This window comes from Paramormyrops kingsleyae, chromosome 14, assembly GCF_048594095.1.
Source record: "Paramormyrops kingsleyae isolate MSU_618 chromosome 14, PKINGS_0.4, whole genome shotgun sequence".
Taxonomy (NCBI): Eukaryota; Metazoa; Chordata; class Actinopteri; order Osteoglossiformes; family Mormyridae; genus Paramormyrops; species Paramormyrops kingsleyae.
In genome coordinates this window covers 7,379,203-7,405,220 of record NC_132810.1, presented here as the reverse complement: position 1 = coordinate 7,405,220, position 26,018 = coordinate 7,379,203, and the positions used below count along the sequence as shown (strand labels likewise).

The following is a 26,018-nucleotide window of genomic DNA, read 5'->3' as shown; positions in this document are numbered from 1 at the left end:
ACCAGGCATGAGTCTGACTGGCAATGGTGCAAATTAGAACTGCCGGATAGATTGGCCTGGGGCACACACTCACACTCACACTCACACTGAAGATTCGCACCGTGAAGCTCTTCGTTTTAGCAAACTTTGCATCTCTTTCGCATAGTCAGTTCTTGAATCGGCTGTCTTCTAACCAACACCAGACTAAAATGAAAGCCCCTTTGTCTTAACAGTGCGATGTATAAAGCTAGATGAGCGATGAATCTCAGACAGCCAGAGGCTTCATCTGAAACACTGATTTTTATCATAGCAACGCTATAGCCAATGAGCATCCTTCATCAACACAATGAATATTCAAACAGCAATGGTGGGAGGGGGCCCAATAGAAAGGGCCGAGGCTGATGGTTGGGTTTCTCTCGCATTTCAAACACAGCTCAGAGCCATTCATGGGCACCTGCGGTCCCCAAGTTCTGCTGGGTCACCTGAGAAACACGGATGAAATGCGGGGCACCTTGGGATGATGGGAACATGATTGTGGGTAAGTGTTGGCAAGTGCTGGTGTAGATCTTCCATGATGTTGGACGCACTCCTGAACAGCACTGCCCTGATGGAGCCAGCAAATGACTCAGCAGTGACACAATTCATGGATTCCAGCACTGAGAGCAAACAGCAACAGCAGAGCAACCAGAGAATGGCAAGGCTCCAGCCATTTGGCAGTAAGCTAATAATGATGATGATGACAATTATATTAGTAACATCCACCCCCCTGAAATTTTTTTGCTACCGATCAGGCACATAGCCAGGTAGTGAAATTACGAGTTTGCACACCCCCTGAAATTTGTTCCAGCCCCCTGGTCAGCAAAATCTACAGGGAGACCTCCCTGGTTTTAGCAGGAGAACATTTTAAAACAAATTTGAGGAAGCACTTCTTTACACAGCGTGTAGTTAGAGTATGGAATAGTCTTCCTACTAGTGTAGCGCAAGCTAAAACCCTGGGTTCCTTTAAATCAGAGCTAGATAAGATTTTAACAACTCTGAGCTATTAGTTAAGTTCTCCCCAAACGAGCTTGATGGGCCGAATGGCCTCCTCTCGTTTGTAAATTTCTTATGTTCTTATGTTCTAATGAAATCTACCAAGGGGACACCAGCCCCCCCCCCCCCCCCCCACCTCACTTAGCAAAATCTATTGGCTAGTGGCTACAGGCCTGATTGACAGCTGTGCGATAATTCCTGTCCCATCACCTTTTTCTACGTCAAGGGAGGAAACAACCATGTTCTCTGGTTTCTCTCGACCGCTTCTAAGCTCCGCCTGTCTCTTTAAACGTGGGTGGGGAATTCATGATGGCCTTCCGCTACATTTACCAGAGCAAGCCGGCGGGGCGAGCTCTAAAGGACTTACATAAGACGTGGGCAGGTGGCACCAGGACGGATGTGTTATGAAAGGACACTTTCAAAGTCAGGGCACCCTATTGCACCCACGAAATATGTGGTTTATTCAATCTCAGTGCTGGTGATCTTAAGACGTTTACAAATGCGTTATCAACAATAGGTACTAACGTATGCGACAAATATAACATGTTGTATTTCTGTACTTCTTTGCACCAATGCAGGCACGGTAAAGGCTACAACCAGCGATTATAAGTGAATTCAAAATTAGAAAAATAATCCTCTAGGAAAAGCATTCATGCGAACAGTACAGGCTGAAGGTCAAGGCAAAACAACTCTGGTGTGTTTTTGTCAGATGTGTTCCACGTAATCACTCTCACGTGGTCACATGTGCACTCAAAACAAATGGAAAAGCAGCGAATGTACCAGCCAGGCAAATATCAGTCAAGCACAAATGAACAACCCTGCCTGTATATGTGGTTAGTGTTTATTAACTTTATTTGTGTTCGTGTACAAATTTGATAGTTCAAAGAGACAGCATTAGAATCAAAGTGCGCACGCTGTGCAATGTCTCCCCCGAATCCATAACATTTCTCAAATAATTTCTAAGAACCGAAACAGCTACTTAATTATTAATCCATTAAATATAAATATAAAACTAAAACATGAAGGTACATGACAAACAAAAGACAAATTAGTAGTATTTAGTGTTTTTTGCACTTCTGTCCCCACGTTACATGGATTATCCTGACAGAAGGGAGGCAAAACTGACAACCAAGAATAATTTCAAGTCTGCTATATGGTGATTAGAGTCGATTAACCTGTATGGCAAGTATAACACAGGCACTACTGTTGTACAGTACATTCTACTGGTGTACAGTATAGAAAAATATTAATAAAATCCGAGATTCACAACCCAACAGCCCATTGACATTCTGACTGTAGTGTTTACAGCAGTGTTTTTAAGGCCCGTGACTGTTCATCATGCCAGTTGCATCCTACTTAAAAAAAAAATAAAAAACAGGAAGAGGAAGTTCACAAAGTCCAGTATTATCTGAAATCATCTTGAGTCAAGGCCTTCTTGAATTCCGGCTTTCGTTTTTTGAATTTTTACCATTTCCGTGGACAAAAAGTCCTGTCAACCAGTAGCAAGTTATTCAGTACTCAAAAACCCTGTAAATGGATTCCATCTTTAGTCTCACAAAACAAACATAATTTCAGAGTTTGTCTGTCAGGAAGGAAAATTATTAGTGATCTTTGCAATGGGCTGAGCCTCAGTGTGACAGGCTGACTCACTGCCTCAGATCAGCGCCTGCTCTGAAAGGAGGTTTTTATTGAGCCCTTGTCACCCCCCTCCCTGGACTGTCACCCGCTGACAAGTGTTATGCACCCAGTGAAGGCACTTAGACATACACAGGCTTTAAGAGAGGAGCATGTTTTTTCACTGCATGTTTGTTTCACTTATTTACATTATATGGGACTTTTGTTGTTGTTTAGTGGAATGACAACTTACGTTAAAATAAAAATATATTTCGGGCCTTCGTGGCTGTCTCCCATGTCATCGTCACACGATTAGATGCTCTGAAATATAAATATAAGGCTACCAAAAACCTCCAGCAGATCAGACGGGGTTGCTGTCCAGGGAGATGGATTGTTGGCCTAACCCAGGAATATGCTGCCATAGGGGCCACCTTCTGGCTGCACCGTGGAGCCCTGGTCCACCTGCTCAGGAAAGTGTTCTCCTACACAAGCGTTTACGGCGTCACGCAGGTCATTGGGAAGTGTCCTTATCTTGTTATGGTACTCTTCCAGGGCCTGCTGGTTGAGCTGTGGTCAGGGGAACAGCGGTCAAAAGGCAGGGAGTGAGGAAACAGTCAGTTCTAAGGAAAGAGTCATCACAGGACTGAACAAACACAATGATAATGCAATTACCCCATACATCTTACTTTTCCATCCATCCATCCATCCATCCAACCATCCCCACTTGTTCTATGCAGGGCTTCTATGCATTTAGAGCATAGTAAAGGATGAAAATGATTTATTCACTATCCATTTAATCAAAGTAACCTTTACTCTCCGTTAACATCGCATTTTAATAAATCTATGCGTAGGCCAGGGTGAGCATCCTTAAGGCCTCAAGAGTCAGGGTCCACAGTGACGGTGCCCCCAGACTGACCATGTGACACAGCAAAATTTTAACCATGAATACCAGCCTATACCATAAACCTGCAGGTCACCCTGATACAGTAACCAACAACACAGTTGCCTAAATGTAGCCCAAACACCTCCCTTCCCCAGGACTTTGATGGATATGGGGCTTTTAATAACCAGAGGCGGGTAGTTCAGGTCCAGAGAGTGAAAGTCTAGTCCAAGATTTAGTTTCAACCAACCAGTTCAGTACTCTGTGACTGTGACTCTCTATACTCACCTGCTTGGTCAAAACAATATCTTGGTCTAGATTTTTACTCGCTGAACCTGAATTACCCACCTCTGTTAATAACCGGCCCCATTAGCCTGTTTACCTGGTTGCTCTGCTCTTTGATCTGCTCTACAGTGACTCCCTGCTTCTTCTCGAGTAGCTCCTGCTGTACAGCATACCCATCTGAGAGCTGTGGGTAACACAAATGAGAGACAGCTGGCCAGTGTTCCCATCAATAAAGCCAGTGGTCAGACTGACACTGCCGTCCTGCCAGTTCACATCCTCACCTTCAGAAATCCTCACTTGAATTACCTCAGAACAACTTTTTATATTTACTAAAAATCAGTTTCTTTTGGGGGGGGGGGGTACTCGTAAAGGATATTGCAATTTATTTCAGATGCAAATCTACGTTTTGAAACACTGGCGTGAATCCGCAACGCGGAAATTATTCAGATTGAAAGAGAAGAGCTACACCGGGTTGATTGGTGAGCAACAGTGATTAAATTAGGATGAATCTTAATGAACAAACATGCAAACGAGGAGGACAATAACATTCGGTGACTCATCACACATCTAACCATTTCTGTGTAGAAAAACTGTGACGGCTCTGGGAGGGTGGGGCTATCCGTGGGATAAATCAATTGAAATGCTGCCAATGCAGCAAGCGTGAACATTTTATTTTTATAGGCAGTACAATGCTTGCTGTTTTTTTCCCCAGAAAATCTAGGAATCGACGTCACATAAAGCGAATGTGCCACATGAAGCAAATGTAAACGTCAAGTCCGTTGACATTTATTCCAATTCTGAAATTACAACAGAGTAATTATATAGCTTTTTTTCTGAATGTCTGCCACAATATTTTGGCTCTGGAAAAAAAATGCAGTTTAGGGATTTATTAAAAGCTGGAGAAAAATGCATATGCCCTGGGCTGACAGGAGGAGAGAAGGGGTCGCTTACGTCTTGATTCGCTTGCTCCTCCGACTGTCCTCCATCGTCTCCTTTCTGTGTCCTGCAGTAACATTAAATGGGGTTGATTCAGCCTTCTGAGACATCCCTCACAGGACAGGTCATTCTCTGCACAGCGGCCTTTCGGGGCTCACCTGCCCTTCCCCGAGCCTGACTTGCCAGAGGACGCCAACTTCTTCTTCTTATCTTTGACTTCCCTAGAAGGAAGACTGTGTGAGGCAACCTGCCAGCACTGAGGATTTCATGAGACTATCAGCTGGAAGATCACAGTTGGTACATCTCAAAATAATGGTCTGATCAGTATACTTAAGGCTCTGACTAAAACCCATCTAACCTGGTATATGCAACCACACTTTTTTGTTTGTTTTTCATTTCTGCCCATGGAACAGGGTAAACATTGAAGAAGCTTGTCCTGTTTTAGTGAACAGGAGACCCAAACAGGATAACAGAACCTGTCATTCTGACAGACCTGTTCGAAACCCTTCACCAGCGGTTGGCAAAAACGCAGAGAGGCAGGCGGACTCACTACCCGCTGCTGAGCTCGTCCCTCTTCAGCGCTACACACTCACTTGGCAGATGTGGGGAAAAGCACTGGCTTTGCAAACGCTATATCACAAGAATTAAAGACTCACAGGACGTCGACAACCTGGCTGTGAATTTGTGGCGGTACAGTGGCAAGCTTTCTGTGGGGTGGTCGAGATTATGCACAGGTGGCTCAGTCCGCATATTCTGACACCGTGAGACAGTGTTTCTCAACCCGGTCCTTGGGGACCCCCAAATAATCCACATTTTTGCTCCTACCGGGAGCTGGGAGGAAGCAAAAATATGTACTGTCTGGCAGGGAGCTTGGAGGGAGCAAACACATGAACTGACTGTGTTTCCCTGAGGACCAGGTTGGGAGACACTGCTGTAAGATTCAAGAAGCTCTTGCCCTCCCCCTTGACCCCTCCCCAGAACTGGCTGTTCAGTTCCTGTCCCATCTCTGTGCCAGGAGTAGTTGGCCCACCTCTCTCGACACTCTCGTAAGACCTTGGCTTCGCTCGTGTGCCTCTCCTTGGCGATCTCCAGCAGCTTCGCTAATTGCTGTGACACGGGATGAAGAAAATGAGAAACGTCGCGGTCACTTTCATGCCAAGACGTGTGCCTGGAAGCTGAAAGTGACATCTCAGGGTGCGTGGGGCGTCACGTGAACATTCCAGGGTGATGGGAAAAAATGACCTGTGTAGCTGTTGTTCTGGCTTGTCTGCTACTGTGGAACACAGCAGAATCAGAAATCAAATCTGCTAAAGATGGATGTCTCAAGCTTAATGGAGACAGACTAGAAATGAATGTGATCACGCTGACAGTCACTGTGGAGCTGACATGGTGATATATGACCCATTTCTGATGAACAGCTGAGCTACATCTGGGCCAACAAACACATGCAACCGGGAAGTTCCACCTATGGATTCCCTAATAATTCCTGGAAACGACTAGGAATGTTGGAAATATCTGCGTGACTCATTTAATGGTTTTGTGTTTGCATCATATTCTGATGACACAAGGCTCACATGTACAGGTGATAAACTAAATGTCACTAATGTTCTGCTTTGTGCCTTGGCCACATTACATAGTTCTGTGGAGAATCATAAAATTCCTGAGTGATTTGTTGTTCTTCTGTATGATATAACGCCCCAACTGACCCATGCTGAGAAGGTCGGGGCTCAGCTCTCGAGAGAAGTTCCATACCTCAGTAGTGTGCTGCTCCTTCTTCTTCTTCACAAGCTCATACTGATCTTCACGCAAGCCTTTGAGGTCTGCATGCAGCTTCACCTTCAGCTCTGTCACCTTGTCACCCAGGTCAACCATGTCAGCCCTGCAAGAAAGGTCATACGTAGAGCAGGCTGCGGACATGGCAGAAGGGTGTGGATTTTTATACATTTGCTGTAAGTCTCTTGCTAGAAACTCATGTTCATATCTACTTATATGTCTTTTAGCTTTTCCAAGTGTACCGAGCATCTCGCATATTTGTAGAGTGATGCCCACGTTTAAATGTATCCCTTTCTCTCCTTCCATAAACAGCAGATTTGAATGTATTCTGGAACTCATCCTCCTCTGATTCTGAATTAATGAAAGTGAATAAAATAGGAGCAGCAACAGGAGCAACACACTCTAGTGGAAAAAGTCCAAATTTCAATAATCTAGTTCCACCTAGTGGACATTGATCGAAATTGCGCATTAGGAAAATGAGACTACATTAATTAAATCATCTATTTAAGAAGTCACTCCAGAGATTAAACGGGAACTTTAAAAGGGAAGCCATTACTCTTTCTTCTTCACTGAGTTCTTCTTCCTGATGGACTTGAACATGTCTCTGTATTTCTGAATCAGTTCTTCTCCTTTCTTCTGGTTCTTCTTCTCCAGCTCCTTTATCTCTTTCTCCTGTCTCTTGGTTACCTTGACGAAGCTCTTGTGTTGTGTCAGCTCTTCTATGCTCACAGATGAAAGCTCTGTGGGGGGAAATGTAGACAGAATGAACATCTGTGCGCAGCAGTTCTGAATACGGGAAAAGTCTGCTCAAAGCAGTATTTAGAGAGATCTGCGTTAACCAGAAAAAAAAAAAATCTGTGTCTATTCTGATTACACCAACCAATAGTGCACTGAGATAGCATATTCCATATTAGTCACGGCAAATTCAGGCAGGTTAGGAGAAATTAGGAGATAGGAAAGGATTTGTGGATTGTGTGCCTCACCTGAAACTGAGTCTGTTGAAGGAGGCTTCTCTTTATTTGGGATTGAGGCATCAGATGAGGAGTCAGAGGAAGGGTTTGCTTCAGAATCTACCGAAGGTGCAGCTTCGGTTGATATGCAAAGGTCCATTATGTCAGTACAGGCCACAGCAGACTCCTGGGTAATATCTGGAACTGAGGGCTCATCTGTGGGGGAGCTGTCTTGGTTGGGGCAGACATCCTGGCTAGAGTCAACATCAAGATTTGGGGCAACATCAGCAGCAAGAGCTTCTACTTCTGGGTTGGGGTCAGAATCTGGGATTTGAGTTGTGGTGGGTGGAGCTTCTGCTTCTGGGGTGGAGTCAGAATCTGGGATTTGAGTTGTGGTGGGTGGAGCTTCTGCTTCTGGAGTGGGGTCAGAATCTGGGATTTGAGTTGTGGTGGGTGGAGCTTCTGCATCTGGGGAGGAGTCTGCTGTGACAAGGAGGCTTTCTTCAGGTTCATCTGCGGGTGCAGATTCAGTTGCATCGCTTCCAGCTGGGGTAGGTTCCACAGATGAAACACAACCCTCTTTTGGCGTAGTACAAGAGCCAGGATCTTGGATGTTGTCTTCTGATGTGTCAGAAGTGTCAACCCCATTTTGAAGGCTAGTGCCCTCTGGGGGAGGGGTAGATGTTTCAGTCTCTGCCCCTGCATTCAAATAAGGTGACATTTTGAGTGGGACGTTACTGTGTGACTTTCTGTACTGTTCAGTTGCCCATCATTCTGTACTTGGACACTTCGCAACCTCAGGAAAGCAGTCACCTTACCTGCGTCCGTCTGTGCACCGGGGAGCTCCACCTTCTCTTCTGTTGCCCCAGGAAGTGGCTGAAAGGGCAACTCATAGGGGCTAGTATACTGGAGAAAAAACCGCAACCTCAATTTATTTCTCGTCAGCTACCAACAACCCACAGAAAATGCTCACTGTTTGTGATTGGCTTACCTCAGAAGACTTGGTCGGCTTGTCGGAGGATTTTGTCGGGTTGAATAAGGCGTCGCTGAAATCTGGAACACAAGTAAATAATTCGAATACAACAAAAAACATCACTTTGTAGCTCCAAATCTGTTGTATTTTATGTTCCCAAAACCTTCAATTCAAAGACCCTCTGAAACTGTTAATAATAGTATCTAGCTCTGTTTTGCTCTGTTTTTATGTATGTTTCCTTTTGTGGTTATAAATGGCTGTGTTTTACTTTGATTTCCCCACTCTGGATTTGTTAAATCCACCTCCACTCCCACCCCCAAAAGAAGCCGTCATTCCTTTTCTCCCAAAATCTTGCGACATGGTTCCATTCCACATCTCGCCTGGAACAAGCCAGTGCATTTGATCATCGACACCCTAAATGGTCACATTTCAAACTTTCACCAACAAAACATTTGCAATTTTCCATTTAAATGTGTATAAAGGCTGTTATTGTTAAACTACCTTTAATCTACTGATGTTGCACACAGCTGGATAAAATTCAGGTTAAATACACAAAAACAAACATCAGTGACAATGACCTTGTGCCTATCGATTGTGAACTTTTAGGCCACACAGTGATTTTGTGGTGATTTGGATTTTCAGTGACCTTGACTGCAACTCTGTCGGTTGATGAGAGAAAACAACGTGAAGCAGGTTACCCGCAAAAGCAGCAGGAATGTAGTCCTTCACCTCGATGTACACGAACAGGGACGGCAGGGTGAGGGGCACGTTGCTCTCACTGCGGAGGCAGATGTGCTGGTAGCCTAGAGAATCAAAATCCCGAAACGTCGGCAAGGCAGAGCAAAGCCGGTAACACAGCTGATAATACGGTACAGCCATTTTACAAAACGCTGGTATTATACTGTAAATACTTACCTGACTGTATGGCATAAATAGGGATTATTCTGTGCCCGAGGAATTTCCCGCTCTCGTCATGCACCACAAGCCTAAGAGAAGCCATCTCTGGCAACAGGATCTGGCGGGACACATTTGCTGCTTTAAAAAGTGCTTTTTATTAGCCAGGATTTTTTTGATGGGCTAATCTGGACATCCAGCAGCTGTCCATGAACAAAAATAGGATTGTCAGCTCACCTTCTCAAAGACAAAGGGTTCCTCATTCCACACCGGATTAATAGCATTGGCAGTGGTTGACCATTTGGTCCGGAATTTGCGCTTGGGGTCATTGGGCAGCCCTACGATCTCTGCCTCTACCCCTGTTTTCACATTTTTGTCCGATAGGAACTGGCCAGAATAGACCTGTATGATAAACAAGGGCAGAAATTCCATGGCAAGCACAGTCTGGCGTTGCAAACACGCCAGCACAATCGCTGGAATTCAGAGCTGAGTGATCTATTAATTTCAGGAGAGTATGAAGAAGACTTTACAAACATCTCCCCACCAACATAGCCCCATGACTGCCAAACCCCAGAGCCCCCCATGGTGCCTTAGCGGGACATAGCGACAGCTCATAGCATGACGTTGTTCACTGATGCATATAACTTGCCACACGGCATTTCTAGTGTTGACTCATCGTAAGCATGTGCACATACATGCCTTCATTGGGCTGTATTCCTTTTCCGTGCCACAGCTCTAAAGGGCAGAGAATAAGTATGAGGAGTCTATTGCTGTTATTACAAGTGCACCGTTGCTGATACCTTGACTGTCAGAGTGCTGGCCACGATAGTATCAAGCCGGTCCGTGTGAGGATCGAATGTCTTGTCACTTCCGCGCAGAAAGTCATGCTTAAGAAGGTAACCTGTCCTCCCATTGAACTCAAACAGGGCCATATTCAGCTGCATTGGAAAATCTGCAAAGCACAAACGTGATTGGTAAAAGAGAAAAAAAAACACGTTCACCTTCTGTAATATTAGTCTCTTTGTAGCTCTATGGGCCTTCGCCTTTGGCGTTTTTATTACTTGCACAACAGTGGTCTCTAGTGGTGATTTTAAAAGACTGCAAGTGTACAATTCTGGATCGATTTTATTCATTTCTTCAGTTGGCAGAGCCAAAAGCAATTGCTATTCACTTGGTACAAAACATTAAAAACGAACATTCATTATTACCAGGCTATCAAATTGAAACATTTTACCCATAGTTTGGTAGTTGAGTGCTACCATTTGGCACCCAGCGTTCCAGAAAGGCTGAGGGTTGTAGTTAGAGGAATCCATTCTGGTGCCCTTGGGATAAACTCTGCTCATCTGTCTCTTGTTATATCTGAACAGGCCTGTATAGGAACCCGTGTCTCCAGAACATACAGGCACTGCCAAGAATGAACTTTGCCTGGGACCATTGTATTTAAAGGTTGCATCACAGGTAAAGGAGGACTTCCCAGGAGAGGTCCGTTGCTGTATCCTTGAAAGATTCACTTGACTCAATAAGCTTCAGTAAATAAGTAGGATAATCCTGGACAGGTATGGGGTGCATATTCTAAATAGGATGTCTGTCAGTCACGGGGCACATGAACCCTTGTGGGAGTTTTAGTTACACAAAAATGTTCTGAGGGCAGAAGAAAAAAAATTTTGGTTCAGAGAGATAACCAATCAGATTGTAAATGAGGTGGGTCCAAGTAAGTGGAGGAGGCGGGACCAAGACATCTGATTGGTTGGCCCTGCCTAGTCTAGTTGCTTGGACCCACCTCCTCTACCATCTGATTGGTCGTCAATCTAACCCAATCTTTTTCATTCTTCCCTCAGAACAATTTTTGTGTAACTAAAACTCACATGAGCTACATAAACTACAGGGGGATTCAGAAACGCCAGGTATGCCAGAATGTGCGAACTCCACACACACGGAGCATGGGTGGGATTCAAACGCCCAAAACCGGATGTGTCAGAAAACAACACTACCCCATGCTGCTGAAGAAAACACAACAATAACAGCAATGATGTCCTGTCCTTAGGCCGACTCTGTGCATCACTCATCACCAAGGAAGGATACTCAACAAACTCCACAGCCGACTTGGAGATCAGATCACTGCCTTTGGTCTCCACAAAGGAAGATATTGCATAACTCCTGTTTTTCTCTGGTCAAAGGAAAAGCAAAAATCATGGTCACTTTAGCTGTCACGAGTGTGAGGACCCTCTGTCTTTGTCACACACCCAGCGACATAAAACCACAACACAAAGATCACCTAACTCCTGATTTCACCCCAAACACAATGCATTTACCCCACACCTAAATGTCTTACTTCTGGCATTCTCGAAGGAGATGAATTTATTAGGCTGTATATAGTTGACCAGGGAGGACATGGCTTCATACGCTGTCACTTCCTGTCCTGCCGTGCCCTGATTGGAGAGTTATAGGAGCTGAGTGAGAAGCCTATTGACCCTGAGAATGATCATATGGGCATGTGGGATAATGCACTACCCTCTACCTCATCAGAGTTCTTCATTTTCTCTTCGTCTTGCTCATCATGGTCATCATGCTCCTCATGGTCGTCAAGCACCTCGCCGTCTGGAATCACGTGTCAAGTTTTAAGGTTGCATAGGTATACGTGCATTTCGTACATACCAGAGGTGGACATTTCAGGTCCAGAAAGTAAAAATCCAAATCAGGATTTTGTTTCAACCAACCAGTTGAGCATTAAGAGTAACAGACACAGAGTACTCAACTGGTTGGTTGGAACAAAATCTTGGTCTGGATTTTTACTTTCTGGACCTGAAATGTCCGCCTCTGGTACATACACAGCTCTTCAGCTTTTACACGGCCCTTCATAAATTTAAGAATCCCTATAATTTAAAAACCTCTTGAACTATTCTGGAAATTGTTGCTTGCACTTTTGCCTCAGTATTCAGGTGGTTTCTTCAGATATGTATGTCACGTAAATGCCAGAATACAAGAGCCTCTGCTTTAATGCACAGAATGGCTGTGTAACAATCGATAGGGGAAGGGATCCAAATCCCCCATCACTACAGGATGTGAAAACATATGCCTGACTAGAGCTGGTCGCCCTTTTCGAGATGCAACCATAAATATGCTCTGGGTGAGAAAATAGGGCGTTAGGACCTGGAATCAATTCATCATGAGGAAATGTTGGCACTCCACAGGTGACGAGGCTTTCCTCACAGATGGGAGTGGTGAACACACCTTGGCTTTCCACACCAGACGTGCCATGGTGCTGCTCCGGCCCTGTGGTCTTCTTGGCAGCCCCCTGGCTCTGTTTGTCGTTATTGTTCTTCTTGTTCTTGATCAGGATCTTCCCCATCAGCTCAGCCGGGCTTGGAATCTGGTGGCCTGGCTCAAGCTGGTGAGACAGAGAGGATGGGAACATCGGCGGGCAGATCCACAAGCCGACAGGAAGCAGAGCATCACAGATAGCGGATGGACATTTGAAGAAATGGCAAAGTCGATGAATGAACATGCAAAAAAGAAGGAGCAAATGAGCATTAAAAATGCAGGCAGACAAGCAGACAAAAAGATGAGGAAAAGCCTAGAACATTGTTTCATCTCAGAGAAGGTAGGAACAATTATATTGTACAGAAATACACAGAAGGAGTGAAGGTTATTGAGGCGGAAAGAGGAGGGTGGGGGGTGTGTGTTTGACAAAATACACGAGCCAAGGAATGTGAATGCCCAGGGCCGTTTGGCAGCATTAATAGGAGGGATCTTTAAGGTGTAAATGACTCAGTGCAAATGACCTTTCTGATAGCATGAAATGCTTAAAAACAAGTGCCACAGTGCAGTAACCTCAAAGCTAAATTAAGTTTGCAAGCCTGCAGCCGAGGGAGGCCAAAACATTTTTTTTTTGTGACAGATGACTTGCTGTTGCCACCTCCAAAATAGCTGCAATGTCAGGCGTAGAACGTTGATGGGAAAAGATGAAAGACTCACCTCTGCGACAGACATTGAAATAATAGGCAACTGAGGAAGTGCAGGGATCCTGCGGGGGTCATATGATTCAGACAGGAAGCAGATCCGCCGTTTTACTCACAGGATACTTTTCCAGGGGGTCAACAAGGAGAGAATCGCCAAATATGGTCCTCAAATAGTTTGCCATCTTGTCCTGCTGCTTGACCCTAAAAATATTCATAAAATCATTTAGAATAATCATTCAAAGTGTCGCCCTCAGATGTCAATATTAAGGCAAATCTTCCTTTAAATAAACAGTCACACCTGAAGAGGACACAAATATCAATTAATGGAAGAGCTTGGGAATACACATGCTAGCATAAGTTCTCTCTTTACGGTAAAACACGAGTGGCGCAAAGGAAGCGAGGCAGACGAGGTTGTCTTACGAGTCAACGTGGTTCTCAAAGGACAAGATGACCGGGTACTGGGAAGTCTTGAAAGCACTCTCGTGAATGGCCTCAATCACATCCTGTGTCACAGAAAGGGATTTGATTATTCACTCATTTCCCAGAACTGCAATTTAGGGTCATCATTATCTCCGAACCGATGCCGAGAAACTTTGGATGCAAAACATGGTGTGTCTTAGACAAAATCCCAGTGCGTCGCAATCAGAGGCGGACATTTCAGGTCCAGAAAGTAAAAATCCAGACCAAGATTTTGTTCCAACCAACCAGTTGAGTACTCTGTGTCTGTTACTCTTTATGCTCAACTGGTTGGTTGAAACAAAATCCTGGTTTGGATTTTTACTTTCTGGACCTGAAATGTCCACCTCTGGTCGCAATACAAATTCTACCCTTTCCTATTGTGGAAATACTGACGCATTAGGTAGCCGGGCTAATCTGCTTGGTACCATGAGGGCTGGTGACGTGGGTGCCCGTCACCCTTGGATGTGCAGGCCTATTGACATGGGCAGGGGCAGGGACAGGATGAGGGGCAGACTGACATGTCTCGGCCGAGGCAGAGGAATACCAGTCAGGCTGCGACACAAAGCAGAGCTCATTGCCCCCATCCTCCCTGAGATGTGCCAGAGGCTCAGGGGAAAGGTTGCATTACTTTATTGCATTAGTATCCATTAAGCTCTCCTCTGATCTTTAAGTGTGGGGTGGTATCCATGCAGCAAGGTTTGGTCTGTTTGTTTGTGGTTTGGTGGTTTTGCTAAGCCAGAGAATATTGGCTTGCTTATTGTGTCTAATGCTGCATTACGGCCTTAAAAGGAACATCTGCGGCAGCATTTATGAGCGCTGTTAATGGAAGGATTGGTCAAAGTAATGAGATAGTCGTGGACTTTGAGGTTAATAACAGCCTGTCACACAATAATGACGATCGCCATAGGAAACACATTATGACCATCAGATCCATTGCTACTGTAGCTCTTCCCCAAAGCCTAGCTTGTCCCTAAACTTTCATCAGCCCCATTCCCAGAGATGGGAGGTATCAAGCACCTTGAACAGGATTTCAGTGGTCATGGTGAAACCGTGAGTGATGATTGGATCCTCATCTGGAGGCTTGCCCTTCCAGCAGTCCAGTTCCAAGCAACGGCATCCAGCCAGAAGACACTGGCGGTACATCTCCGGGGACGACACGCCGGAAAACTGGCCCGCTGTCGAGATGACCAGAGATAAGGTTTCAGTCAACCTCCAGATGTTCCAGAACATGAAGGACTTGCTGAGATACGCAACCCGAATACTACAAACGCCCATCGCATTGTCACCACTGGCTTTTTACCATGCATTTGAACTCACAGGTAGGTATGGTTCCACTCACCTGTGAGGTAGGTGTTGTGAGATGACTTGACAAAGTAGTGAGGCACTGGCTGCATCATGTCCTGGTACCTGGCGAGCTTGTCGAGTGCCACAACAGAGAGATCGGGCCCTGTCAGGTAGTAGAGGAGCCCTTCAGGGGAGATGTTGCCTGGATTTTGCAACACAAACACAACACACACAAAGTAAATGAAGCAGTAATCAAAGTCTGAATGCTCAACCTGCAAGTGTAAAGGGGGGGGGGCTCTCACCTCGGTTGGCAGTGGAGGAGCAGGGTTCATACTTGTCAATAATCATCTTCACCTGCTCCAGTCGCAGAGGCGGGAACAGCTCCTCATTGAGCCGTGAGTCGCGCTGCTTCTCGTTGAGGAATTTAAGCAGGTTCTCCTTTGTCATATACGGCTTGGTAGAGCTGCCCAGAGGCGACAGGAAGTTACCAGGTCATCAACTTCTTTGATCTCTGCTCACACAACTAAATACTCAACAATAACAGAGGGGCAGCCCTTCACCTACTGAAAGATGGGTAGCAAGAAGTATTTTTTCATAAGAAATTACTTAAAGGGGTCCTATTATGCTAATTTTCACTTTTCATAACTTTATTTTTGAGATGTACTAGAATAGACTTATATGCTTCAATGTTCCAGAAACACTTTTTCTCATACTGTGCACCTCTATTCACTATGTTTATAACTCTGTCTGAAACGTTCTGTTAGAGCTATAAGCCCCACCCCCTATGAGCCCAGTGGTTTCTGATTGGATAGCTTGCCCGATTAATCAGTTTGCTCTGCACATTCAATCCCATCTTACAGTCAGCAGACAGATCCTTGCAGGTAAGCGACCAATAAGGATTGTGTTATGAAGTGACCCCACCGTGTCACAGAAGTAAGGGCTGGAATTCCAACAAGGCGTTTCAGGCAGATTAGAGAAGAGTGGTTTCTGTGGACTTTGCAGGCCATTTATATGCACATAAAGCTATACAAAACACTAAAGAAAAGTGTTTTCCATTGTAGTGGACATGTTCTTTTTGCATCTATCTTTTCACTGATGTAAGGAAACATATTTATTCCTGTTGTACACCAAAGAGGACATGCTGTGAAATCAGTCATTAATTGCAAGAAATTTCTTTGTCTGTAGCATTGTAATGATTTGCCTGATCAAAATCCTACGGATTATCTGCATGGTCACAATGTCTGGAGGAAAAAAAGAATTTTGCTTCTATGACTCACGATTCCGGAGATATAGCCCAGAACATAAAACATCGTGCTAAAGCACCATCATTAGGAGAATTGCTATGATTTTGCTTGCCTGAGAAGAGCTGGGAATTCTGCTCCACTTCACCAAATTTGGTGCTTCTACACCTGACATTTTCTGCTCCCCTTATCATTTTAGTGCAAAATAATAATAATAAAAGAAAAATCCTAGCACACCACAACATTCTTGGACCCCTAATAAATGCCATAGATATACTGAGGATTCAACAAGGGAACCGGATTGTGTCCAAAGAGACTAACTAGGTTGTGAAGATTTCATATATTTCTGGCCTGGGGCACAGCTGCGTCAGGAAGACTTTAAAGGCAGATTCGGTGAAGACGTCTGGCTTCATGGTGTCCCCCTGTGCAGGAGGAGGAAATGTATGACATGAAGGCTGCATGACCAGCAGGGAGACTGAGGCTGGGCGGTGCACCGCTGAGAGGCGAAGGAATAAGCGTCACCTTTCCTTTTGGCAGATTGGCTGCGGCCAGTGCACTCTCCACCCTCTTCTTGTCCGCAGGGAACATCTTATAGATGCTAGGAGACAGAGACAGCACCAGGTGCATGGGCCAGGAGTGAGATCCACATGTTTCACATGTAGCTGGAGTATATTTGGCTTTTCAAGAAAAGTGTCGAGACGAAGGCTCACTTTTTCACAGGGATTTTTCCATCTTTGTTGGTCTGCAAAGAGATGCGGATGAACCTGCAGAAAGCCCAGATGGAGATGGGTGGGTGGGTGGGTGGGAGGGGGGTTACAGACATCTGTGAGAGGGAGCATCACTATGCTCATCAGTAACACTTCTGAAGCAAACATCTCTGAAAGCCCCCAGCACTGTTCACTCCTGTGGGGAGCTCACATTACCACTTGTGTATTGTTTGAGCTGCATCAACAGCCCATAATTGCCTAGCGCTGCATTTCTTGGGGACTGTGTGCAAACTTGGATAGTGGTAAGAGCGGGATCATTTATCAAACCGTTCACTCACACTTTTTCCAGGAAGACATGTTTGCAAGCGTTGTTCCTCAGCGTGTTGTAAGCAATGGCCAGGATGTCTTCCGCCCAGTGCTGTAGCCAAATATTTATCATACTGTTTTATGATGAGACCAAACTTGCAATGCATTGAACTAACAGCCTGTACACGTTCAACACTGTAACAGGCAAGTGAAAAGAGCTAACTGTAAAATTAAACTGCAAGGCTTCTTGCTAGCACTATCGAGAATCAAAATAGCTTCTGCTCTAGGGAAGTGATCCATTATTACATTGTACCAAACGCATTTAATCACAGCCAGTTATATCCAGAATGGACATTGATAAGGTGTCATAAATATATCACAAAAAACACTGAAGCGTCAGACAGCTGGTCTTCTTCGAATTCCTGCCAGATTAACCTCGAAATGCTAAAAGTGCTGTGATGGTTTTGTTGTCCAGTGCTAAACTATCTGCTGAATTCAAACCTCGTGTTTAATGTCTGAAGGAGGAAGGGGAGATGCACGACTTGGGTAGCCTGCCCGCCCTTTTCAGGACATCACTCCAGATCACAACCCCTCACACGATGCTCATCACTGTTCCTGAATCATCCCCATAACCTCACCTCCACTACTTTCTCCTTGTGGGCAAAGAAGTTATGGTAGGTCAGGTTCACCATGTCCATGCCGGATACAATGGTCAGCATTTTGGCTAAGTGGTGACTGTCTGGGAAGTCCATGTTGAAGACATTGCGGACCTTGGGCTGCTGCAGGTGTGAATGGCACAGAAGAATCACAGTTATTGCACGGCATCACAATGAACGTTGCTTCTTTAAGCACGGGTGTCTGGCAGTCACGTCAACACTGTTACCAACACTCTGAAGCGAATCAAGCCTAAAAGAACAGAATAAATCCGAAGTAAACACGAGATAAAAAATCCTTAAAATAGATCATAATAAAGTCTTGTGCTGAGCCTAGACTATGTGTGCGGAGTGCACTGTAACCTAGCTGCAGCTAACCACAGTCAAGGCTGATTTGCATGGGAAGTAGTTCAACCAAAATCATCAGCCTCCCCCAACGACTTCCTGACAGATTGAGTTACCAGGCACCATCCTGTATACAAGGTTTTCATACCAACACCTGTGAAAGGAGAAGCTTAATCCAAACAGGCAAATGACAAGCTGAATGCAAAGCAAGGACATGACTGAGAAAGCGCTGGAACTTTCCGCTGGCGAGGCAAACGGTCAGCGAGAGAAGAATTAAACACTCGGCTACAGCTAAAGCCATGACATGAGACTGAGGCCAGCACTGTGACGTGACATGCAAACATAAGGATAGCCGGACCCTCTGAGCACCCTTTGGCTGTCCCATGTTCTAACAACTCAATGTTCCACATCTATCATTTGGATAAGACCCGCATTTATTAGTCATATTTGTAATTAATTAGTCCCCAAATTACTGTAATTCCACCAGGGTGGTTCTGCCTTTTGCACCATGCTGCCTTGAATAAGCTCCAAGCCTCCCCATGACCGTGCTCAGGATTAGTAGATCGAATATGGATGGATAATCCCCAAACTGCCTTTGTTTTCTTGCTGTTTTCATAGATCTTTCACAAAACACTGAACATAAGTGTCTCACTACAGATTCTAAAGCATGTTTCACAGCAATGGCTGGTCCGCTCTGCAGGTCTGCAGTTCCAGGCTCTGGGAAACACTGCCCACTCTGGGGCCTCTTTGGCTTGACTGGGCCTTCACACGGCGGGTCTGCTGCGTCTGCAGGCTGCAGTGCCCAGTCATGGCGAGCGAAGTCTCCGGGTCACACAGAGCCAGCTGGGACTCCACCGTTTGCCAGGAAACGTTGGCTCCGATGCCTCCAGAGCAGGGGTGAAAATAGCAGGAAGGGAACTTCCAATTATTTCTATTACTGTCACAATGGGTGAATTGTCTTCCCAGCATCAGAGACATTTAGGCTTAAACATTTAAGCTAAAAAAAAACACACAAAACACGCTAGGAATGTATTGGCTCCCAGTCAATATTCACATGCCTCAATGGCCTCTAGAGAACAGTCGTCTGCAAATTCGGAGTGCAATGTGGGAACTTCACAATGGCTGAGCCGTGGAGACGTCCAGAGTGGCAATTCTGCCAGGGAAAGGCAAAGCACTGGCAAAATTCCATACAACCAGGTTGTATGACAGAGACTGGCACTGGGATCGCGTTTGGATGAATCAGCAGTGCAATCTTTGCGAAATTAATTAGCAGCTCAGCTCCATTATATGCAAAGTCCAACTAGATAGAATAATATGTAGAATTTTTTTTTTCTTCTGCCGCTGATGCTACCGGGGGGTGCACAAAAACCAACGCATGGAAGCCCTGTAATGCACAACGCACCGACCCCCGGACGGTACACATTTTTGCTGCCTCCCAGTTCCCTGGGAGCTTGGAGGGAGCAAAAACATGGTCCCGCCTGGGGAGTCCCCAAGGAAGGACTTTAAAAACACCGCGGTAACGGATGCTGTGTCCGCTGGCAGGATCTGACCAAAATGGTCATCAACCGATTATGTGCTTCAAGGCTCCAAGGTTTTTTTCTGAAAGCATCTCTCTCTGCACGTGCTCACTTGTGCGTAGGCTGCACAACCACAGGCTCTGTACTCTGGTGCCAAGACGAGCCCGGCAAAGTGAGCTGACATCAGATCCGACGTTTGCGATGCAAATCCTCTGCGGGGACCGCAGGGACGACCCCACAAGGCGACAGCCTGAGTTAAATGGCCACATCCTCAGCTGACATCATATGACAGGTGCCCCAGTGCGATGGCAGTTCACGGGGGGAGCGTGAAGCGGCACTGATGTGCTCCCTCATCATGCCAGACTTAAAAACAGTAATGACAGGAAGCCCGTTGCGAGAGACGGAGTTATACCTCAGAACAAGATGACTGGAATTCGTCTCCCCCCACCACAAGGGAATAATACATCTCTGTCAACCTGGGACTCAAACCTAAGGCTGTCTGGCCTCACCTCCAAGGAGGTGATCTATAATTCATACATGATTCCAAAGAGACAGAAAGGTTATTTCCACACACACACACACACACACACAGGAAAGGACAGGCAGAAAGCGCACAACAGATAATAATGGCTCATTCTTCCTCTGTCTTTCTCTCTCACCCACAAATGTCAGTTCAGTTATATACCAACACGTGGATGCAGAGAGAGGCACTCAGTTATCGATCTACCTGGGGGCTGCAGCGCCGAAGGAGTGCACATACCTTTGGCATTTTGGCATATTTCCCATATCTTGTGTCTCGGATGGTGGCAACATCCAGGAACACTGTCTCCTGTATTTAATAACAGACTTATATTTACCACAATGCCAAGAATGAAGCAGTGACTGCAAACAGGCGGCCGCATCTACACTGGGCACCCGTCATGTGACGGCAAATGAAGCCATCCAGCGACTGTCAGTCACAAGCAATTCGCCAAGGACCGACGACCAAATTGAACCTGGAGGCAACATTATTCAGCACATTTGCATACAGAATAACAATATTTTTGCACAGATGTTGTGGTTTTTCTTATTATGAAAACACTTGGCTGAGATCCTGCGGGTCTTACATCACTACAGTGTAAAATAACAGGACTATATTTATTATTTATGTATGTTATGTATGTTTATGTATGTCTGTCCAGGATATCTGTATATATATTCGATACACCTTATATTAGCGAACTTGTTTTGTGCGTTTCATGTAGTAAACCATGCAATCACCCAGCAAGACGACCCAAAACCTCAAACACCCAAAAAACATGCAAATACCTGTTAGCACTCAATGATAAACACCATTAAATGCTTTCTAAGCCATCTGGATTGTGTTATTAGCCATAGTGTGCACGGCACTAGGTGAATCCAAAGGTATCTGAGACCTCTCACCCGGTTCTGATTGGTCCAGTAGAGGTAGTAACCTTTCGGGTCCATTTTCATGGTGACAGGTGAAGTTCGGTTTGACTCCTGTAACACACGACATGAAGCGTATGCATCACCTCCACAGGTAGGTTACAGCTTCACTAGACTTTAGCCACAGAGTGGCCAGGAATTGCCACAGGAACAAAGCAAAGCTTTTTCGCTCCTGCTGAAGGACACCACTACTGTACCACCGAAAGCAATGTGGAGTCATGTGTCCAAATAGAGGGACGCCAGGCCGCCAGATACATGTGGTTAAGCTGGGCTTCCTGCTGGCACAGATATCTGCTCAAACAAAGGCTGGTATCATCATAATAATAGTGATTGGAGATCAAGAATGCAGTGTGCTGAACACTTCAGGGAGTCAGCAAGTTAGCATCCGTTTGTGAATAAAGACGGCCATGCAGATTGTTTTGTGGGCCACTGCTCACTGTGACGGAAATGCATGGAAATGAACAGGCTTCCTCTAAGCCTGAAGAGCACTCTCCTTCAAGCAGATGTTGTGAAACAATTCTGTTATCGGTATATGCAATGGCCCCTGTACAACGGCTTTTTTCTGGGCGCAAACCTCTGCTGCAACAACATTTATTAAAGGAATAAATAAAATCTGAACTCAAATTCTGCTATTAAAACTACATTCGCAGGCCATTGCCATGACAACTGCTTTTTATATGGATAAACATTCCATTTTTTTACGTGACCTGAAATATATTCTGTTTAAATAAAATATTTCATTCATTTGCCAAATTCTGTAGAGAATTGCTTTTATGATTCACTTTTTGATTTCCACATACTGTGGTCCTTAAAAGAATTTTCAGCTAGGAAGCAGATGAGTTTTGAAAAAACAGGCAAAAAAAGCTTTTGCTCTGAAGGATTAGAAACTATGATGGATTCTATTCTGCAAACAGTTCTTTCTAGCATAATTGCTTGAATGCGACAGCTTGAAAAATGACTTCCCCAATCTAAACTCCCAGAAGTCTCTGTGGTCAGCCTAAACCTCTTGTGATGGTAAACTCTATGATGAGAAGCACTATTTCGTGTGATCTATACAACCCACAAGCAAATTCTGGTTTAGCAGCAGAAAGACACCCTGTAAAACAAGACTGATGATTAGATAATGTCTTGTCAGTCTTGAGTTACAGTAGTTTGCAGTGAAACATTAAGCAAAGTGGCTCAATGTACCATATATAATTTTTTACAGACTGTGTGTTTAGCATACCAGCCTGGGTTATGCACTAAATACTGAAAAATCAGGGCTTTTGGCTGGTGCAGTGAAATTAAGAGAGATAGAGATGGATTAGCTAACAGATGGCCGGTTTTCTGTGAACTTACTTCTGTCCATTTGATGAACCTGTCCCCTTTTATGAGGTAGTCTTTAACATCTGGAGGTTCCAGACCACGAGGCTTCTTCTCCATCTCTGCCTCCACACGTGCTCGATCACACGCCTATTCTCTCCCCCTTGTCAACCAAACCGTCGTCTTGTCTCGGTATGTCTGACGCCGGCGGATGTGAAATCCCTACATCATCTAATTCGACTGCAGTGTTGTGAGCGTCGGCGCCGCGCAGGAGGCTGGCGTGCAGCACAGTACCTGATAAACTCTCCAGAAATGACTGAGGAGGAGGCTGTCTGGTGAGTTATGCATTGCAAATTAGTGCAGTGGCGAATGGGACATCCCTTACATCCCACCCCCATATAAAGAGCAATGCTGCAAATTTACTGGGGAGGGGCGCAACTGGGCACTTCTGCATCTGAAGAAATATGGAAGAAAAATAATTTGACATATTATTCTCAGGCTGTTTAGTTTAATCATACATGAGTATTTGGGTCAATGCACAAACACACACAATACGAATGAAACACATCTGTGAAGACATTTGACTCATCAAACATCTAATTTACAGACTCAAGAAACATGTTTTATTTTTTATTTAAATATTCCAGGATATTCTCAGGCCTGTATTGTAAAGAGCTCAGATTTGTAGTAAATTGGATCTAGGCTGGAATGCTCTTCGAAATTTGTGTAGTATTCAAATGGGAAGCTTTGAGTCAACTCTTCATGCAAATGATATGGGGTCACGACCATCATGCAATGATTCAAGGGCACAAATGACACAGATGAGGCGTGAAAAGGAAACTGAGGCCAACTAAGTTCAGAAATGTAATCAAAGGGATGAGAAAAGTACCTCTTCATGTTCCACTCGACCAGTCATCACACCAGTCATGGCATCTCCGACTTGGTGCTTCCGTTGAAACAAATATTTTGGGGCTCTTCAAGTCATAAAAATGGCTAAAAAAGATACTGTAAGGTCTCTTACACAAAACAAATACAGCATATCCTTCATTAGATGCGACGTCCTTCTGCAGAGCTATCAAGAAGACGACTGAAACACATTGTGAAACTGAGGACTGCTGATCCAATCCGCCCAGCAACGAGTGGTGCAACGGCTGCAATGCGCAGCAGAGACCCGTCTGCTCCCTTGCAATGCCTGCGCCTTATCAACTGTCCGCAGCCTCACTATCAGTCAAGAGCATCTGTGTGAAAGTCTCAGGGCTGCATTGTTCCTTACCAGCGAGAGGAATGATGGCCAATGGGTGACTGATTTCAATGCTGCAAATGTGTAACACAAACTTCAAAGTGTATTAGACCTCTAGCATTTTCCATGTAGTCACCATAAATATAATGTAGTGTTGTCGAATTGCCTGAGGTAATTTGCATGCTCCCAGTGCATTCTGGGTGTGTGTTGTAAATAGCCCCTGTTCGGTGTCACTGTTAATGACTGTGCCATGTTTTATGTGTCGCATGCTCCCCGCATGTTGCGTCATGTGTAGTGACTAGTGTGTGTAATGTTAGCGTACTGACTAGTGTACTGTTTGTGCATCCTATTGTGTGTTGTGGGACCTCCCTGTGTTTCCCTGTGTAGAGAGGAGAGGGTGCTGGGTTGTTGTTACTGTCTAGCCTTGTGTGCCAGTCCTCTTAAGGGCTATCAATAAAACTGCCTTTTGTGTGAAGATGTTGCCTCACTTCTTCTAAAGCCTGAGTCTGCTGGGTGTCACAATAATATAATTATTGTGGAATATGCTGACTCTGTCATTATGGGCCTCCATGTGCACAGTATTATCCATGAGTAATATCGCAGAGGTAGTAAGATTGTTGACACATGCTGACATTCCAGCCACGCTCACAGTGGGACGACCAGCTGGAGCCCTCTGCCCTGTCAAGCACCATGCCGCTGGGTTTCAAAGCTCAAGTGGACCTGCAGAGCCGGTGTTGATCATCTGGGACTGTCGGAGTGGCTGGAGAGAGGCAGATCTAGCTGCAGACCTGGAAGGTTTAGACGTAAAAACTACAGAATTACCTGACTGTGTCAGCAATGATTAAACACTATTACTTACACAATAATTACTACTAGGGGTAAATTATCATTTGGTTCAATGGTATTTTTGTAACGCCATCCTTCTGGACATGGGTGCCCAAAAGCAGTTTGGCAGCAGTAAAATCAAAGAGAATTTTTCAAGAATTAGTGTGGGCAAAAACTCAACAGAAAATACAGGGGCAACAAAAACTCTTCATCCTCAGTATAAAAGTAATTTCATATTACATGACTCGTGTATAAATGCGGCTGCAGAAGCAGCGTGTCCAGCCGCCTGCCTGTGCACTGCCCACTATTTACATGGCTACATAGGGGAACAGGAAGAGCTTTGTTAGGACACCACAGAGACATATTACAAATATGTAAAGCATTGAGGTCTTCACCCATTTCGGGGAGACATGATTATTGGGGGGGGGGGGGGGGTTACATTAGTTGGTTTTGATTATATTTGGGGGGTTCATGACCCTTCTGTAATTTATCCCCATGCATTTGCATGAATTCCATCACAACAGTAGCAATATATAGCTCATTTTAAAACGACTGCATTCCCACCATTGAGTTACATAGTGACATCCTGATTATAAGCAAATGAGAAACTCGAATTTAAGCCATGTTTCTGCCATTATGTTGTTTCTCTCCAATAGCCTTTGATATGGTTTAATATAATGTCCTTTCAATTTCTTTATTCTTTTTGTGCTCTTTGTAAAAATGTGCTTCCCATGGTCGGTGCCCATCCATCCCTGTCCTATGTGTTCATTCCCTGTTTGACCAGCAGGTGTTGCTGGCCATCCTGTTCCCTCTGTCATTGTACTAGTCCCTAGTGTGTTTTCCTTGTTCCCCGTCCGCTGCAGAGATCAGTGGGTTGAGTGTGTGGCACAGAGACTGTTAACTTCAGTTGTTGGTTTGAAACCATCTGTTATGTTTATTTGGTATTTTGTTTTTCCTAGTGTTTAGACTTTTGCTTCCCTGCTTTGGTTTATGTTTAGTTTGATATTGTTTATCCCTATTTTTAAGTAGTCTTGTTTATGGTTCTCTGCCCCTGCCTTGCGTTTTATTCCTAGTGTTTAATTCCCAGCTAATGCTCCCTAGTTTCTGTGCCCATTAGTTGTTATTAGTTCCACCTGTTGCCCGTTTCCTTGTGCTGGTGTTTGTTGATTGGTTAATTGATTGTCTTACACCTGTTCCTTGTTTCCCCCAGTTTTCAGTGTATTTTAGTGCCTGCCCTGCTCCGTTCTCTAGTGAGTCATTATGCTTTGCTAATGTCATGCTGCCTGTTCTCTTAGTCCTGTTCCTGGTGTCGACCTGCTTCCCACATTTGTTCCTTGTAGTTATCTCTTGTTTTCCCCATTTGCTTTTGACCCCTCATGGTCCTTCGTCCTGTTTCTTTGTGCATTTTCCCAGTGTTC

General features: G+C 44.9%; 1 protein-coding gene across 3 annotated transcripts; it reads right to left on the bottom strand.

Moving 5' to 3' along the window:
* Positions 1-1,548: 1,548 nt before the first annotated feature.
* Positions 1,549-23,712, bottom strand: plcb2 (phospholipase C, beta 2). 3 transcript variants are annotated; one of them, XM_023802289.2, is made up of 33 exons: positions 23,425-23,712; positions 22,572-22,989; positions 21,210-21,287; positions 20,548-20,616; positions 17,911-18,051; positions 17,305-17,384; positions 16,970-17,023; positions 16,782-16,857; positions 16,581-16,681; positions 15,321-15,481; positions 15,074-15,220; positions 14,752-14,909; positions 13,696-13,778; positions 13,392-13,476; positions 12,548-12,704; positions 11,835-11,914; positions 11,649-11,745; positions 11,399-11,483; positions 10,551-10,675; positions 10,117-10,268; positions 9,554-9,718; positions 9,338-9,437; positions 9,121-9,225; positions 8,441-8,502; positions 8,268-8,355; positions 7,483-8,148; positions 7,056-7,239; positions 6,479-6,605; positions 5,757-5,833; positions 4,885-4,947; positions 4,742-4,793; positions 3,888-3,974; positions 1,549-3,192 (listed from the first exon to the last, which is right to left on the bottom strand). In XM_023802289.2, the coding sequence occupies exons 2-33, from the start codon at positions 22,653-22,655 to the stop codon at positions 3,025-3,027; spliced, it is 3,957 nt and encodes a 1,318-aa protein (XP_023658057.1). In that variant the 5' UTR covers positions 22,656-22,989; positions 23,425-23,712; the 3' UTR covers positions 1,549-3,024. The 3 variants fall into 3 exon arrangements, with proteins under 3 accessions (XP_023658057.1, XP_023658055.1, XP_072555308.1); XM_023802287.2 differs by having other exon boundaries at positions 22,572-23,712; XM_072699207.1 differs by lacking the exons at positions 20,548-20,616; positions 21,210-21,287; positions 22,572-22,989; positions 23,425-23,712 and having other exon boundaries at positions 17,307-17,384; positions 17,911-17,979.
* Between the last annotated feature and the right edge of the window lie 2,306 nt (positions 23,713-26,018).

What these genes read in the sequence shown, in the direction of transcription:
- plcb2 (XM_023802287.2), bottom strand. Translation starts at nt 22,655, where the DNA reads ATGGAGAAGAAGCCTCGTGGTCTGGAACCTCCAGATGTTAAAGACTAC. An exon ending in GTCTGGTGTGGAAAGCCAAG is followed by an intron (nt 11,915 to 12,547) that starts GTGTGTTCACCA and finishes ACGTGATTCCAG; the next exon opens with ACGGCGAGGTGCTTGACGAC. An exon ending in AGGAGCAAGCGAATCAAGAC is followed by an intron (nt 3,975 to 4,741) that starts GTAAGCGACCCC and finishes TGTTACCCACAG; the next exon opens with CTCTCAGATGGGTATGCTGT.